Source organism: Heterocephalus glaber, unplaced genomic scaffold (genome assembly GCF_053883595.1).
Source record: "Heterocephalus glaber isolate CG9 unplaced genomic scaffold, H.glaber_assembly_v1.0 deba00000347, whole genome shotgun sequence".
Classification (NCBI taxonomy): domain Eukaryota; kingdom Metazoa; phylum Chordata; class Mammalia; order Rodentia; family Bathyergidae; genus Heterocephalus; species Heterocephalus glaber.
In genome coordinates, this window is record NW_028258143.1 from 62,100,127 (window position 1) to 62,119,312 (window position 19,186).

The 19,186-nt window shown below is 34.2% G+C and overlaps 1 protein-coding gene across 6 annotated transcripts in view; it reads right to left on the minus strand.

Moving 5' to 3' along the window:
- Window positions 1-19,186, minus strand: part of Nckap1 (NCK associated protein 1) — a 94,118-nt gene that overhangs the window by 39,240 nt on the left and 35,692 nt on the right. For all 6 annotated transcript variants that reach the window (XM_004868179.3, XM_004868178.3, XM_013066831.3 and 3 more), the window contains 9 exons: window positions 18,974-19,022; window positions 14,606-14,762; window positions 10,151-10,207; window positions 9,137-9,233; window positions 8,701-8,807; window positions 7,857-7,989; window positions 5,390-5,471; window positions 3,163-3,221; window positions 266-411 (listed from right to left, as the gene is read on the minus strand). In XM_004868179.3, the coding sequence (XP_004868236.1) occupies window positions 266-411; window positions 3,163-3,221; window positions 5,390-5,471; window positions 7,857-7,989; window positions 8,701-8,807; window positions 9,137-9,233; window positions 10,151-10,207; window positions 14,606-14,762; window positions 18,974-19,022 (887 nt within the window). The remainder of the gene's footprint in view (window positions 1-265; window positions 412-3,162; window positions 3,222-5,389; window positions 5,472-7,856; window positions 7,990-8,700; window positions 8,808-9,136; window positions 9,234-10,150; window positions 10,208-14,605; window positions 14,763-18,973; window positions 19,023-19,186) is intronic.

Below are 19,186 nucleotides of genomic sequence, written 5' to 3' on the forward strand. Positions count from 1 at the left end.
TCTTTAAGAGCCTATTAATGAATTATCTTAGGACTATGCTAACAATCAAGAAATATATCTTCATAAGGCATGGTGGTGCATGTTTGTAATCCCAGCACTTGGAAGCTGAAGCAAGAGGTTCACTGTTGAGTTTGAGGTGAGCCTGGACTACATAGTGAGTTCAAGATGAGACCTTGTCTAAAAGTGTGTGTATGTGTGTTGGCGGGGGTGTTATCGTCAAATACAAAAAATTTCAAACCTGGATTTAAGGAAAATTACAACATACCAAAATATGGAGAGATCTGATGTTTCCACCAACATTTCCACCAATGAATCTACCATTTTTGTATGAAAGATTATTGTATTCATCATTTTTCCAAGTTCTCGGTGATCTGCAAGGCTAAGTGAAGCCTTAGAGACACTAGTATATGCCTATAAAAGTACAACAAAACCAAAGTACTTTACATAGTGACCAATGATTTCAGACTTGTCATTCTAGAGGAGAAAAAAAATCCACTATTGAAAATTATTAAAACTATTTTGATGTTGTATCAGTAACATTTTTTTTTTTTTTGGGGTACCGGGCATTGAACTCAGGACCTTGTGCTTGGGGGCAGGCAGTGAAACCACTGAGCTAAATTCCCAGCCCTCAGTAACATTTTTAACTGTAGCGATCCTATCTTGAAATTTCTATCAAGAATTTATTTAAATAAACTTGCATACTAAAATCCATAAAACAAAATCTAATATACAGGTCTTTCACCTTTAATTCCAAAGGAACTAAAGCTACAGTATCAAAAGTGTAAGACAACTGTCATGTTAACCCTACCAAAAGAAATTTTCAGTGTTTCAAAGAGAAAACAAATGTAAGAAACACCAGATGAAAGTACAGTGAGGTTTTAGATTATACTGAATCACTAAAAAACAAATAGTATAATTCACTGTATTAGTTTAATAAATTCTATAAAAGCAGCAAAATAGTAAAAACTTAGGGTAGGCTGGGCAAAAAGATGTTAGAACTTATTAAAACCACCAAGACAGGTTGAAATACAGTCCTTGAATGGGAAACCTAAACATTCAAGTCTGATTAGTGCGTATTTCAGGTCAGAGAATATGAATATGCCCCGGCCCCCATAGAATAACACTGCTCCTGATAGCCAGAATTTGAATACAAATACGATGGAGAAAATGGTGAAAGGTAAGATTCAATCAGTTCACACAGAGTCTTATATATCCGTCAAAATAGTTTAAATTTTTTGGTGAACTGAAGGTTCTGTGTGAGAGCCAGGTTTTGTTTAACGAGACAGCACTGTATGGGGGTTGCGGATGGGAGATATAGCTGAAGGGAAGGAGGCGGAAATCTGTTAGACGGCCATACTGGCAGTAAATCAGACAAGATGATCATTGTCTGATCTGGAGCAGTAATTAAAAGAATTTAACCTGGGAAATGACTGATGTGATGTGAGGCTGGCCAGAGTTCTGGCTGTGGGGAGACATTCTTCAGGGGTCTCACATACTCCTTCATGTACTATTGGGTATATAAAGAATACAAGGCCTGAACCTCTCCTTTCCTGGGCTGCTTGTTAGGGCTGTATTTGCAGCTATCAAACTCAAGAGATGAGGCAATGTTTTCCTTGGAACAAAGACAAGCATGTTTCCTGATGATAGAACAGAAAGTCCCTAAAATTAGCATTCCTTGGCTGTAACACAAATCCACTGCATAAGAGCATGGTCTGGGCTTCCCTGCACCACCCTTCCAGGGCCCAGAGGCAAGGAAGCATGGTGCAGATGCACTGGCCCATCTGCTGCTTCCTACACTGTGAATAACACTTTTCTCGTCTCTACCCCAGCAGCCCCTGGGTCTTCTGCCAACACCCCTGACATGGTGAGAGACCACATTACTGCCTTGGAAGACAAAAGGCCAGATCTCAACCCCTTCAACAGCAAAGGGACTCGAAGTGGATGACATTACCAGCACTGACAGCAGCATCACAGAGAAAATAGATGTACAGTCTGGCAGGAAAGGAGAGGGAATGAGGAATAATGATGACAATAATCCAGTATCAAAATGCACTCTGCACATTTATCACAAACTAAGCCTAACTAGATTTACCTTTAACCAGCTTTAGAGTATAAAGAGGAATCAGTTGTGGTGATGAAACCAATAAAAACTTCCATTCTGCTACTTATTTTTAAAATTTTAAATTTATTTTTATTTTTTAAATTTAATTTTATTGGCACATTTTAGATATACACAATGATCACATTCATCAGAGAGAATTTGTACCTGTACAGGATATATCTTGATTCTTGTTTTTCCCCAATCCTCTCCCCTCCCTTCAACCCTTTTCCCTCCTTACTTACAAAAGCTCTGTTTCCATTAAAAACTTAAGAATTTAAATACCAATGTGAAAACAAGATCAAGAAATGACAAAATTAAATAATTTAATTTTAAAAATTCATCTGAAATGTATGACATCAATGGACAGAAACATGCCTATGTAACCACCCTTTACTTACTGCCAGCCTCTTCCTGTTCAAGCTATTTGCCTGTTCCCATTTTACTCATCTTTCAAGGACTGGGTAAAATCTGGCTTTCTCTCTGAAGAAATTACTAAAAATTCCAACTTGAAATAAGCTTTCTTTCTTCAAAGAAGAATATAGCATTATATTCTACCTGTACAATCTTTTAGAAGTTTGTCTTTTATTTTTTAACATCTTTCCTGCCCTGTCTTGACAGTTAATTACAAAAATCCTCAAGACAGAATAATTCCTCTTATCCTCTTCCCATACTCACTAGAAATACTTACAGGACAACAATACCCTCTCTTGTCACATTTATAATACAAAGAGGGTTGCATTTCAAAGCCCTTAAAAACTACACGATAGATACGTATTACATCAAAAAAGATTTTGTGTTGTCACCTTAAAACTCTTGACTTGAGAGCGACTGAGATTTGAATTTCTGAATATTATAAAATTATAATTTACTTTATCAAAAAACTATTGACTTAGATAAAAACATATTTATCCAAGTTTATTAACTGTAAAAAACATCTCCTTTACAGTTAGTTGTACAAAGTAAATCTTTTAAATAGGTATGGAACAATTTAGACAGTCCTGCTGTAAAATTTTTCACGTTAATGTATTCAGTAAAACAGAACAATAAAAAGTAATTCTTACCTGTAACCTAAACCAATCTAATCTCATTCCTCTGAAATCAAATACTTCTCCATCTTCAACTACAATAATGAAAGAAAACATTGCAAAGCAAATTAATGTTTTCACAAGCCTATAATCCTATTTTATAATTTAAGAGTTAAGAAAATTCTGTTTCTGGATATATAACCAAAATAAAACACCAGTGTCTCAGAGAGATATCTGTATAGCCATGCTCACATTTGTATTTTCTTTTTCTTTTTTGGGGGGGTACTGGGGATCGAACTCGGGACCTTGCACTTTCGAGGCAGGCATCAGAACCACTGAGCTAAACCCTGGCCCTCACATTGGTATTTTCACAATGCCAAATGTGGCACAACTTCAATGTCCTTTGACAGATAAACAAAATGTAGCTTGCAATTACAATGAAATATTCAATTTTTAAAACAAAGGGAATTCACATACAATATGACTAAAATCAGCATTCCTTAGCTGATACAATATGACTGAACCTTGAGGACATTGTGCCCGGTGAAATAAAACGGTCACAGAGCCAATCATGGTGGTGAGCACCTGAGGTTCCAGTTACTTGGGATTCTGAGGTCAGAAGATAACTTGAGCCCAACTAGTTAAGAGCCAGCTGGGCTGGCTGGTTTATTTGTGAAGTACATGCACTTGCACCCTAAGATGAATGCAAACATTAGGAACTACAAATATGTACCAGTGAAAAATTTTTAAAAATATGAATACATCTAAACCATTGAACTATACATTCAAAAATGGTTAAGATGGTAAATTTTACATTATGTGTATTTTACAATCAAAAGACAAAAATTTAAGAGTTAAAACTGTAAAACAGTTCTCAAATCCTATAAAGGAGGCAGCTATGATAAAAGTAGTAAACTTCTCCCTAAGTTCTCTGATTCTCTGTGTGCTTACACATCTATTTGAAGGAATAGTATAAAACCTGACAGATCTTATGAATAGAAACTTTATAGACAGGATGCTGAAACTCCATAAAATGACTCCATACAAACAAATGTCACCCATAAGACGATAGGCACTCATTACTTAAAAGTAGTAAGGTTAGAAAAAAAAAAAAAAAGTAGTAAGGTATTGGGCTAGGGATTTAGCTCCGTGGTTCCGGCGCCTGCCTGGCAAGCACAAGGTCCCAAGTTCGATCCCCCGGTCCCCCCCCCCAAAAGTAGTAAGATATGAAGAATGATTAAAATAAATATTTATATATTTATTACTCAAGCTTTTAAGCTTTGTGATTTCTTCTGTTCAAAGACTACAAAACTAAAACATCCTATCAATCTACTAAACAGCACTGAAATAATGGACAGGTAATTTACTTATGATGCAAATCAAGTTTTGAGCCGGGTATGGTGGTACACGCCTATAATTCCAGCACCCAGGAGGCTGAGGCAGGAGGATGGCCATGAGTTCAAGGACAGAATGGGCTACATAGTGAGTTTGAGGCCAGACTACAAAGTGAGATCTTGTCTCAAAAACACACAAAAAATCAACTTTTGAAATTGAGAGACCTGAGCTCAAATTCCTTAATGGCCCCTAAAGCTTATATGAATAATGTGAAATAACTGAGACACTAATGTTCAAACCTTAAATTTCTAAATCTATTAAGTAAAAGTAACAGTGTTAAAAAAATAAGGTAGATTAAATGGGATAATGTACATAACAGTGGCGACCTGTGCTGCAGCAGGCACACAAAGCCCTGTCAGCACACAAGCCAAGTGTATGAGCTGTTTTTTCTAAACTAAAACCTCAGTATTCAGGTTTAATTGCAATGTTAGCACTTTTTGATAAGTGGGTTCTACATTGCAGTTTGGGCACTCATCTGTAAAAAGTTTGCTATCACTGGTCTATGAATTACCACAATTGCACAAATTAAACAATTCATTAGCAGTGTTTAGCATTGTTATAGGTATGCTTGAACCAAATATATACTTCATTACATCAATTCGCTCTTAACTTTTTCTTGTTACTAAATAGTTTTTTTCCACTGAGGAAGAAGTATTAAGATAAAATTCTTAAGATTTTTGTAAATATCTCACAATCATTTTGGAAAACTCTGCTTCAGAGAAAAAGTCAAGACAAAAGAGAACAGATCAAGTATATCCAAAAATGAGATGCGATTCTACAAAAATTAACTGTTATATTTTCTCCTTAACAGTAAAGCTTGAAAGTCTAATTAGAAGAAAACAGGCTTTCACTTTTCAAAAAGACTTACCTTGTTTTACACTTAGGGAAGTCATAGTGTTAACAAAAGAGGACATGATGATTGATTCATCTTCAGGACAAACAGAAAGATTCTGGAAAACAAAAAATAGTGTTAAGAACATCTAGTTGGGAAACATCTCTGAAGTCCATCAAGTAGTGGATGGGTAAAAAAAATGGTACATCCATAGGACGGAGTATTTTTCAGAAATCAAAAGGCAAAATTATAGTCATAGAAAAATCAAAGATCATTAGGGGTGCATGACAGAATTTACCATAAAGATATGCAAGAAAACTTAATATGTGAAAATGTTCTGCGTTTTTGTGTGTTGTTTTTTTTTGGTACCGGAGATTGAACTCGGGACCTTGAGCTTGCTAGGCAGGCGCCGGAACCACTGAGCTAAATCCCCAGCCCTGAAAATGTTCTGTGTTCTTAATGTGATGGTGGGAATTATATGAATGTATACAAGTGTCACAATTTAAAAACTACACTATAAATGGGTGATTTTTAAAAATATTTAGCTTCTGAACAAAATTAGGGTCCCTTTCCCAAAAAATCCTTTCAAACTGGCTAAGAAAATAAGTATGTAGGGGCTAAACTCAGTGGTAACACCCTTCCCTGGCATTGTGTAAGCTCTGGGTTCAACCCCCAGCACTGCAAAAACAGAAAAAGAAAATGAGTATTTGGAAATTGAATCTAAAGTAGATGGCAAAAAAATGCATTTTTAAAAAAGTGGATGCTTAGCCACAAACAACATACATAAAATACATTTTCAAAACATTAAGATCTGACCAGGAATGTAGTTCTGTGGCACAGCACCTGCCTGGCAGCGCGAGGCCCTGAGTTTGATTCCCAGTACAAAAAAACCTCGTCAAGATCTACACTACAATGTGACTATAAATAATGTCACTGAACTGTACATTTATATGGTTAAAATGTTAAGTGTGGTTACATATACTTTACCATAATAAAAATTAACATAAGTAATTATATAAACACGCTTACAATATTCTAAATTTATATCCTAGCAAAAGGTTAAAGGTACAGTAGTATGAATATACTTTGCAATTGAAGGTGGTAAAAAGCTCCGACTTGAGGTAAGACTTGAGTTTGAATATTCTACTCCTTATGAACCGTGTGGTATTAAGAAAGTTACATGAGTCTTTTATAATATAGTATCCACAAGTCTAACAACTTTAGTATCAATATAACAAATTCTTGCTGTTGATTCTTTTGTTCATATAATTGGAATGTCAGAAAAAATGTTAAGAATTTTCCCAGTACTAGTAAACTGCACTTTACATAAACATTTTGCTTTGTTTTGTTTTCCTTTTTCAACTGTATGCTAATATAAATAAGTAATAAATAGTAACCATAGGCTTTGGTTATCTGGTAATAACCACTTTTTTCTGCAGTTCTAGAAAGGTGTCTGGGCACCCTCTAGTGGATAAAAAAGAAATAGATGCGCTTTAAGAAAACCAGTAACTACAGTAGTCCTAAATTTTACTGCTCTTTCATTTATTGGCTTATAGTAGTTTTCGGTATCACTGATTTTATAAAGTGAAGCACAATACTACTTTCTTTAGTTTACTTAGAATAATAAAATAAAGGAAATTTACATTAAGATAAATATTGAATACAAATTATAAATGCTTTTAAAAGCTGAGACTAACAAAGCAATAAAGGAAAACTCGTAATGAAATTAAAATTATAATATTTAAATTAGAATATCTAGATGAAATCTTTCTTTACTGGGTATCTAATACACTGTTCAAAATCATCTTTTTCTACTTTTCCTCTAATACTTAATTATCAATTATATTGTCTCTGTCATCTCTTTCCATAACTACTCCCAAGTTCTGGCTCTCATCAGCTCTTATTAGTGTAGAGCAGCAATTTTTCTTATTTCTGGATTTTCTGTCCCTTCCCTTGGCCTCCAGAAATCCATCATTTATACTAAATTCAGGGTGATCTTTCTAAACAGTAAATCTGATTTACGACTAACCTCCTCTTTTCCAAGTCCCTGTTAGTGCACAACTTCATTCTCACTGTGTTCTGAGCTTTCCATGTTATGTTCATAACATGCATTGTATTGCACTATAGCTGTTTCTTCGCCTGCAGAAAATTTCTTTGACAGCTTAAGTCCATGACTTATTTATATCTATATTTCCACTGGTCATCATATGATTTTTTTTTTCTTTTCTTTTGCAATACTGGGGATTTAAACATTTGCAATGAACTACATAATCAGCTCTTTTATTTTTCATTTTTTATTTTGAGATAGGGTCTCACCTAGTTGTGAAGTTGCCTAGGCTAGGCTTGAACTTGTGATCCTTCTGCTTCAGGATCCCAGACTGCTAACATTACAGGCATGTGCCATCATGCTCGGTTATGATTACATTTTACAAATGCTTACTGAACAAACAAACAAACTACTAAAAAGACAGGAAGGAAAGAGCAAATGTGAGATGCTTTTTACCTGCACAAGTTCATTAAGGACAACAGCATCAAAGCCAGAAAGGTACTGCACGTAATACCTCTGCATTACAGGTCCATATTTCCTTACATGTGCTCTAAGTTCTTCCATGTAAAATATTAATTCAGCAATGTGCCTTTTTAACAAGTGAAGAAAAATATTTCAAAGAATGAATTTTTATCCAAGAAAACATTAAATGTTTTTATGTCAAACTTTGATCTTAACAGCACTGTTTTAATATAAATTATTTCTTTTTAAATTATTTCATATGAACAAAGAAATCATGGAAAGGAAAAAGACTACGACTAAACATTGATAAAAAAAATCTAAGATGAAAATAAAATTTGGACATCTCATAAACATCATTAACAAAATCACAGATGAAAAAGAATTACAAGTAAAATGTTTCTATATGTGCTTATTTCTCTGCTTCATTTATCAAACTCCTATCGAGAAACTGGATTAAAAAGAGAAGACATTTCAAATGACATATTGCGTTGCAACTATACTGTTAGAATTCTCATTTAAATGACTTGTGTAGTAAATAATTTTGAAAAGTAAGTTCACAGAAAATACCGGGCATAGCAAGAAAATAAGTAACTTTATCACCACCTACTGTACCAGAGAAAACATTAAAAACTCTAATTTTAAGTTAAAGCTCTCTCTATATTCTAATTTGTATCATCTAATATTATAAATATTCCTGTATATTTCTTTATATTGCAAGTATGAAGAAACCCCAGAAGTTTTTCAAAATAACTCTGCTAGAAATCTAAGTCTTTAGATTGCACAGTCTATAAACCAGAATAAACAACAAAAAAATGACTTTCTATTGTCACTAACTTACTTATCTATAAAGTCATCTGCACTCTTCTTTGGCATGTTATCTGCATGACGAAGTAGCCAAATAATTTCATCACGGGCAAAAGATAATGCCATAAAAACAAAAAGTGCCTATAAAAAAAGAACAACATTGTTTATGCTCATGCTGAAAACAAAATCTATTCATCATCTTTGTTTAAGTGAAAAGTCATTGGCAAGAAATGAAGTTATTATATTTGAATGAGAAAAGAGGAACATGAGAGGACCGAAGAGAATTTGCAGGTATGTATGAGAGAGTGCATAGTTAAGAAAAACGCACAGAAGTGTGATACAGCCAATTCATTCTTGGATAAATGTAAAAATCCTTCTATGTAGTCCCTGACTCAAACGTCAGAAAACTTCATGTAAGAGAAATGTTTTCAAATGGCACACTTACAGAAATAAGAATTAAATTAATGTACCTTGGGACCAAGCAAGCCAGGTTGATCAGAGAGGACGGTAGCCAACTCCTTCAGTGCAGACCTTAAAAACTTGCGTCTTTCTCTGTGCATTGAGCCACTACAGGGAAAGATACCATTACAGTTTCTCTGTTTCTGTAAAACTACTATTGGCAATTAAAGTTGCCTAGCATGTTAGGGTAACTTTCAAAGACTTCTTTAGGAAGCAGAAGTACCAACAAACATAATTTTCTACTTCGTGTTACTTTTGTAACCATTTGCTCTGTTGTTCCGCTCCAACTTTAAAGACCAATTAATCCTTCAAGAAGCACCTCCCAATATCCAGCTATTTCTGAATAATTTCTACAATTTTAGTATCATATAGCTTAGCATTTTATAAAGTGGAATGCAAAGTCTCTGAAGACAATCCCTACCTACTATACACATCTGTCACTTCCACATGCAAACAAATGTAACAATGAATATGTTTATCTATATCCTTTTAAAAGAGTATTCCTATTAAGTATACAGAACTGACAAAGTCAGCTCAAAAATAACAAAGATGGGGGAGAAAACGACAATCATATTCTACTAGTTATTTAAAATTTAAATGCGAATTAGAACTTATCTTCATACATTAACAGAAGAAAAAAAATCATAAAATGTTCTGTTTTTCAGTTCCTCATAATATGCAAATTATACAGTGCTCCATCTGGCATGGTGGTGCACCTGCGGTCCCAGCAATTTGGGACAGTGAGTGACTTTCCAATTTTCATGAAGCACTACAAAAATCTACACAAGTTATTGGTATGGGGACCACAGTGGCTGTTAAGAGATAATACCTGAAACAAATGTCCTTTCTATGCATGGCACTTCCTTCAAGCTACTAGACTTAGTCATTAATACTCATTATTTATCCTTGATTGAAACCTTTGCTCTTCTTCATTCTGCACATCATTAATTTGCATTCACTTCAACAAAATAATGCTTTTAAGAAAGTCTCCTTATGAAAAATATCACAAATAAAACAGTACTTACGCATGTGACACAGCTGCCTCCTTGCATTCTCTTATGTCATTAATACGTTTATTGTAGCTATGTGTTAAAAAAATAAACATGTCAATCTTAATTTGATAACCAGTTAAAATGAGTGAAACACTAAAGGTCAATTTAAAATGTCTTATCATCAACAACAAATAATTTACCCTTAAACAAAATGGTTGAGAAAAGTACCCGCATCTTTTCTTAGCACCTTAGTGCCTAAGTCTTCTTGGAAAAAAAAAAATCATCTCATATTACATTACTTCCAGCAATAAAATTTCACGATGCAGACTTTTATTCTTTTAAAATATATTTTTTCCAGATTTTATGAACAAAACCTCAGTTGCCCGTGAACTAGCACAAACAATCAACAAATGGGATCTCTTCTTATTAAAAGGCTTCTGCACAGCAAGAGAAACCACCAGCAGTGTGAAAAGACAATGGAAAAAAATGGGAAAAAATCTTCACCTGCTCTTCCTCAGACAAAGGTCTACTATCTCGAATCTATAAAGAACTTAAAAAGATCAGATCTCCCAAATTTAAAGACCCAATCGAAAAATGGGCAGCTGAAATGAACAGACATTTCTCAGATAAAGTAGAAATAGCAAATAAATACATGAAAAAATGTTCAACATCACTGGTCATTCGAGAGATGCAAATGAAAAGAACGCTGAGATTCCACTTCACTCCAGAAAGAATGGCTGCTATCATGAAATCAACCAATAACAAATGCTGGCAGGGCTGTGGGGAAAGAGGAACCCTGCTCCACTGCTGGTGGGAGTGTAGACTGGTGCAAGCACTGTGGAAATCACTATGGAGATACCTCAAAGAACTAGGACTGGAAGTCCCATTTGACCCCGCTATTCCACTGCTGGGGATCTTCCCCAAAGAATTCAAAGAATCATACCACAGTGATATATGTGCACCCATGTTCATAGCAGCACAGTTTGTAATAGCTAAAACTTGGAAACAGCCCAAATGCCCATCAACTGGAGACTGGATAAAGAAAATGTGATTTTTTAATAAAATGGAGTACTACTCAGCCATAAAAAATGAGAAATTAGAGACATTTATAGCTAAGTGGATGCACACTGAGGTAATACTCTTAAGAGAAATAAATAGGACACATGTGTAAATACTGAATAGTTTCTCCGGTGAGAAACTGAAAGTGTAAATAAGGACTAAATGTATAATAGGTAATGTGAAATAGGAAGAAAAGGGGCAAAGGGGAAGGAAGTGGGAGGGCTAGGGGAAAGGATAGAAGGGAATGAGATTAATATGAGAAAATGGAAAAATAGGAACAAAATCTTTGTAAATAGAGAGGACTGGAGGGGTTGAAGGGAGGGCTGGGCAAGGGTGAAAAATAAGAACCAAGACAGAATATGTAAAGGTGCAAATTTCCGATGATGAATGTCATTATATTGTATACCTAAAATGTGCCAATGATTAGAATGAATAATCGATAAGGTAAAATAGGAAGAAAAGGACCAAAGGGGTAGGGGTAGTGGGAGGGGCAGGGGAAAGGAAAAATGATGAGAAATGGAAAAAATGGAAACAAAGTCTTTGTAAATAGGGAAGGGTGGAGGGCATGAAGGGAGGGCTAGGAATGGGGAAAAAATAAGAACCAAGATGCATTATGTAAAGGTACAATTCCCAATGAGAAATGTAATTGTGTTGTATACCTACAATATACCAATAAAAGAATCTAATACAAAAATAAATAAATAAATAAATAAATAAAATATATTTTTTCCTTAACCCAATAGTTATTAAAATTCTACTTCTAATTAAGAATTTCCAAGACGTGAAAGTGATGACAAAGCTATCACTTCTGCCTTGGGACGTTGTGCTTGCGAGGCAGGTGGCAGAACCACTGAGCAATCCCCTGCCCACTTCTGCCTTTTTAATCAGGACAATCCACAAGGACAGATTTTTTTTCAAATTAAAAAAAATTTTTGAATTAAAAGAAACATCATTAACATCAACTAGTTTAAAGACACCATAGGGAAAACAAGTACCAGTGAGTAATTTCATGAATATTAACTATAAAAAACTCTAAATTCCCAAATGTTAAAGAAAAAAATATCTTCCTGACAACTGGCTAATACTAATAACAAAATGAACTCCAACTTAAATATGTAAGTACTCAACATTAATGTCTTCTTTGAGCAAATGTCCAAAATACAATATTGTAATCATTGTTCTTTATGATCAGTAAGTTTTGCCGGGGATTTAGCTCAGTGGCACTGCACCTGCCTCGCAACTGCAAGGTCCTGAGTTCGATCTTTGGTACCAAAATATAATATACATATATATGTATAAGTATAAAAACTTACTAATTATATATATAATTAGTAAGTTTTTATACTTATGGCTTGCCCATAATCCACATTTTAAAACTGGATTGATTTAATAAAAGACTAAAACGTCTCAACTTTAAGTATAGATTTTTAAATGGTAAATATTATTATTTTTTTTTTGGTACCGGGGATCGAACTTGAGTCCTTGCACTTGCACAGCAGGTGGCAAAACCACTGAGCTAAACCCCCAGCCCAGTGGTAAATATTATTAAAAAATTATTATTATTATTAATGTCAACTAGCTTTGTGGTACCATTAAATTTACTTGTACTATATGTAAGCTCACCCAGTATACACAGACTATCTGGTTTTAAATGTTTACATGTATTTAAATGTGATTTCATATTAAGATGCCAAATGTGATGAGACATAATAGAAGTTTCATGATTTTTTTTTTTTTTTTGGTACCAGGGATAGAACTCGGGTCCTTGTGCTTGCGCAGTAGGCGGCGAAACCACTGAGCTAAATCCCCGGCCCCAGTTTCATGATTTTTAACCTCAACCAATCAGAAAATTACAAAGACCACCTAAACAGCGTAGAACATTTAAAGAATATTCCACTATGTAAAAAAGAGCTGAAAAGCATATAGGGTACTGTTCCTCATATTCTGACTGACAACCCGCATGAGAAAATCAGAATCATTTAAAATGACAGAAGTCAGATAGTGGTCACCTGAGAAAAGTGTGGGGGGACTGACAGTGGCAGGGCTGATCAGAAAGAGGACAAAAGAACTTTCTGGGGATGTGAAAATGTTATACAGCAGATGGTGGTCATAGAGGAGTATTTATGTACAAAGTCATTGAGTTACATACCTAAGATTTATTATTTTTGTTTGTAAACTTTACCTCACTAAAGTACTGGGTGAGGAGCAAATTCTTTAACCTCTCCAAGGCAAGAGTTGAGGCCTAAGAAACTGGATTTTAATTTGCATTTCAGGTTCTTATGCACAGTAAATCTGAAATGAGGCTTTAAGTGGTACTGTTGTACATATGTTTTTAATAAGAGAAGCTTTAGTCTATCAATTTCATTGAAACATTAGATGTGAATTGGATGTGAAACAAATACAGGAAAATGTCATTTTTATTGAAACTAGCAAGCCTAGAACAATTATTCAATGTAAATACAGGTGATCCCAGGATATTTTAGATGCAGCTTATTTCAAAAGAATTTATTTGCTACCAATTGTGAATTCAACTTAGCTTTTGGTAAACTGGCTACAGAGCCTCAAAAAGGAAAGAAATGAAGTCATTAAAAATTTCAAAGAGGGATGTAAATGTAGCTTAATAGTAGTGTTTGTCTAGCACGTGTGAAGTCCTGCATTTGATCACCAGTATCACAAATAATGATTGTGGTGATGATGGAAACAAATTTCAGAGATTTATTTGCTTTCCCAGGAATGACTGAAAATAAATCACTTAGGATACCATGAGGACACATGATTTCCTGTGTACAGTAGTATGACTTCTGTAGCTGTTTACTTTTTTTTTTTGGTACCAGGGATCAAACTCGGATCCTTGTACTTTCACAGCAGGCAGCGAAACCACTGAGCTAAATCCTCAGCCCTGTAGCTGTTTTCATTAACCTAGTGAAATATTTCGATTGCTTCAAATACTTTTATAAATACAGCCTGTTCTTAACATTCTAAAATTTAAAATGCTAAAACATACATAGTACTTTCAGTAATGTATGTACAATACAATGTACGATTCGCACCTTTTCCCTTCTCTAGAACATATGCTTTGAAAAGGGAGGAGGCTGCAGATTTTTTTTCATCTGTGAAGTTATCCGTAAGATTATTATTACCAGGGGCCGGGGATTTAGCTCAGTGGTTTTGCCGCCTGCTGCGCGAGTGCAAGGACCCAAGTTCGATCCTCGGTACCAAAAACCAAAAACCAAACCAAAACAAATCAAAACAAAGTATTATTACCAGTATCAGGATATTTTTAAAAAACAACTTGATGAAATCAGAGTAGATAGTACAGGCTACATCTTTCTTCATGATGGATCTACTTCTCTATTTTAAAAATCTCAGTAAAGATAATTCCCTCACTACTTTTCTCCAAATAAGACAAAATAATTGAAAATACCATACCCTCTTATGTTTACAAATAAATCTTCTGCAGCTTTGTGAATATGGAAAACTTCATCCCGGAAGAGAGAAAGGCAAGAGCTACTTTGAAGAGCTAGCTTCCAAAGGTTCAGAGCTGTAGCATCGGTATTTAGGATCCCATGGCACAAAATAAAGCCAACTTAAAAAAAAAAAAAAAAAAAGAAGTAAACACAAATGTGAAAGTATTCCAAGTTAAATTCTTTTGTTTACATTATCACTTTTTAAGACTGAGAAACATAACCAAAATCAGTAATTAAGCCTTTTAAGAAACAAGTAAATTTTATATATGTGATGAAAAGCAGTATTTTTATTTTTCAATAATTTCTATATTCTGCAAAATCATTTCTAACTAAAGGGGCAAAATGTCACTGTTGGATTATGAATGAGGTAAATATTTTTTTTTTTTTTTTTGGTACGATGGATCAAACTCGGGTCCTTGTGCTTGTGCAGCAGGCGGCAAAACCACTGGGCTAAATCCCTGGCCCTGAATGAGGTAATTTTAATAAATGTTTTCAGGGAACATTAAAAAAATTTTAAACAAAAGATCAGAAATTACTAATTAATACATAATAAAGCTATCAATGCAGCTGTTAGAATATCTGAAAAATAAAGCTAACCTCATCTAAGAAGTCAGAATAAATGAATGATAGGGTAATAATGCACCTCACATTTTCTTTTATTATGTCTTTTCACATATATCTTACATGACTAACCTGTAGAGTAGACAAAATAGGTGGCACCCTTTTACAGTTGAAGAAGTGAAGGTTCAATAACTTATCTAAGATTATATTATTAAAGTAACAGAACTAGGACTTAACCCCAAGTATTTACCCTTAATGATCAATATTCTTTCAATTTATTAAGCTATTTTCCGTTATATAAATTCTAAATTTTTTTTTTTTTTTGCAGTACCAGGGATCAAACTCAGGACCTTGCACTTGCAAGGCAGGTGTGGAGCCACTGAGCTAAATCCCTGGCCTACTAAATATTTTTAACCTTTTGTTATCTAGCATCGAAATCAGACACAAATGTATTTTCCTATATATGCTTCTTGATGTTCTCTATAAAACAGCCTTTATACTAAGACCTCATCTTCCAGTCATTCAACATTTACTCGCAGCCCACTATATACATATGTACATGTACATATTCATATACATACAAAGTTCTATGCTGGGCCAGTTACAAACCAACCCCATTTTCTGTGAGATTCTCAGTAGTCACTTCTATTTTTTAAGCTACTGAATATTGTATCTGTACTACTACTTGGATTACTACTAGCCATTTATCTTTTCATTCTCAGCTCAATCTTCCTTTAAACAGGCCAGTACACAAGCAAGCTAACTCTTTAAGAAGGCATATATGGTAGAGTCATAAATACTGAAGTATATTTAACTTCCTTGACTTTCTTGAAATACACAAAAACATTTTTCACCTAGCGGGGGGAGGGGGGCCTAAATGCAAGCCAATTATTTGATCTGCTATATAACAAAAGAAATACAATACATGCAAGAAAATGTAAAGGATGCTCAAGAGAAATTTTGTTTATAAAAGATTTTTGCCTTATGTGACAACTTACTCTAATCCCAAGTAAAATAAGATTTCACTTAGTGTCTTGTACCTCTTGGTATAACTCCTTAGTTTCCACAGGGGACTGGTTCAAGGACACTTCCCAGGTGCCAAAATTCACAGATGCTCAAGTCTCTTATACAAGATGGCAAAGTATTTGCAGACAGCTACAGACATCCTCCTGCTACTTTAAATCATCTCTGGATTACTTATAAATACCTAACGTAAATGCTATAAAAACTTTTTATACTGCATTATTTAGGAAATAATAAAGTCTCTACATGCTCAGTACAGATGGAACTTTTTTCAAGTATTTTCAATCTGTAAGTGGTTCAATCCATGGATACGAAACCCATGCATATGAAGGGAAGACTGACTGTACTGCAATTTATAAAATACCAGTACTTGCTACTGACACTAAAAGGTTTCTCTGAAAATGTTACCAATTATAGGTTTTTGAAAGATACAGATTTTAAGTGAAAGCATATTCATTTGTTTACAAAAGGATCAAAAAGGGAAAATGAATTTAGACTGGGCATCATTTATTAAACTACACATTAATTTTGCTCTACCAATATCCCAATGGTTTTTTAAAACAAAAAAAAAAGTTAGCAAACAAAACAGAACACCAAGACTAGACCAGAAAGTTGGATTAAATCTGTAAAGATAGAAAACAAAACTGGATTATCAATTTTTTACAAAAAGACTGGAATTAGTGATCTCAAATTCCAGACACACAGATCTTTCTCAAGGAGTCACCCAACTCCAACTTTAGAGCAAGAGTAGAGTGAAAAGAATATACCTTAACTGATACTATATTTGCATTTCTACTAGCTGGATTCTCAGCATTCTAGGCCCTCCATAAATCTTGCCAACAGGCTGTAATCTAGAGCAGTGATTCTCAAACTTTAGCTTGCATCAGAATCATCTATAGGGGTTTAAGTCACAGATTACTGATTCTGTAGATCTTGGGTGGTTTTCAAGATTCTGCATATCTAAGGTTTGTAGATGCTGCTGTTGGTCCAGGGACCACATTATGAACTAATCAAGAGCAAAACTATAAAGAAAGTAGAATATCTTCAGAAGAAAAAGCCCCTTCTGTGGCACCCTTTATATCACCTCTACTCAATGCTCCAGTCTACGAAGATAGCAAAACCCAAGAGAGTATATATGCTTTACTTTGGCAAATGTGATTGCCCTGAATCTGAAGGCCTTGTCCATGAACACATATTCTCAATTAATAGCCCGCTTCCTAATTCCTTCTCTGCTCATTACACAAAGCCTTGCAGTCAGTATTTTCATTTAAGGTAAAGAATGTAAAGAAATAATCCCATACAATGCCAAAGATTATCCATGACAACTAATTCAACTCATCAAGTAAAAACTAAGAATTACCACACATTTAAGCAAAATCAGTACTTAGTGAAATGTTTTATTTATTTATTTATTTATTTATTTATTTATTCATTTGGTACCAGGGATCGAACTCGAGTCCTTGCGCTTGTGCAGCAGGCAGCAAAACCACTGAGCTAAATCCCTGGCCCTATTTTGTTTATTTTTTTAATCAAGTAACACAAACCAGATCAAAGCAAAACATATCATAAGTTCAGTTAAGGTAAAAACTATACATATACATATATATATATATATATATATATATGCACACATATTTTTAATAAAATGGCTAAAGGCAAGTAATATATGTTAATTACTTCATACTAAAAGTGCTACTCGAGGTGCCAATTCATAATGTGATTAAGTATACAAACTAAAAGTATTTAAAATTTTTCATAAAATTGGACAATGAATTCTAAGCAGAAACCCAATAATCTAGTTGTCAGATTAAGCTGATTCTAAATAATCAAAACTATGAGCTTTTATTTTGTCTTTGTTTACTATTTCGTTCTTCTGGGAATTCTAGTGATTCACAGTCATTATTTTACTAAAATGCCAATCAAAAAAAAAAAAAAGAATTAAGAAGAAAAACTAGTCCTTCACCATAAATGGAGAAACACTACAATGAAAAAAAAAAAAAAATCAACAAATTCTAGCTGCAAGTTAATAAATCAACAAACAAGTAACATAAAAACTAAAAAACACAAACTATTCAAAATTATTCCTCTCTGGCATGACCTTAGGGATAGGAAAAGAAATCTAACTATATAGTAGCAATTCTTACTCCATATTATACTTGTGTATCTATTTTCCCTATAGTTTGAGTTTCCTAGGCACAGAAATTAGTAATTGTATCCCTCATCTATCTACCAAATTGCCACATATATGAGTCATTTATTAGAGGCACTAAAATAAATTAAAACCAAAAACATTAACTGAACAGAAGTGACATTTTTTTTTGGTACTGGGGCTCAAACTCGGGACCTTGCTCTTGCAAGGCAGGTGGAGAAGTGACATTTTTAAAAATAAACAAACTGCACATAAATTTAGTGTGAAAGTTATATTCAAAAGGCAATATAATGTATGTAGCTCATTATGTAGCCTTAAGTTAGCGTGAATTCTTATCTTGCTTTGTGACTGGCTAGCTGTGTGGCCTAAGCTTTAGGTTCCTCATCTATAACACGGCTTAGCATAAGCATATATTATAGTACAAAGACAGAATTAAGACATGTTACCCGGCCGGGGATTTAGCTCAGTGGCACCACACCTGCCTTGCAAGCACAAGGTCCTGAGTTTGATCCCCGGTACCAAAAACAAAAAGGCATGTTACCTATTATTTTTCTCTAAAATCTGAGAAGTAATCCCAAACTAACCCATTTTACTTACAGATAATCCATTTCTCCATTGCGTCCAAAGACAGATATTCACAAGGCATCTGAAAAAGAGAATATGTACATTTGTGGTTAAAAGAAATTCTTTTAAAAATTTCATATCAAATCACTCTCTTCATCCTCAGTTTTTGTTTTGTTTTGTTTTTTTAGTACCAAGGACTCAACCGAGGGCAGTCACACTGAGTTGTATCCTCAGATGTTTTTTTAT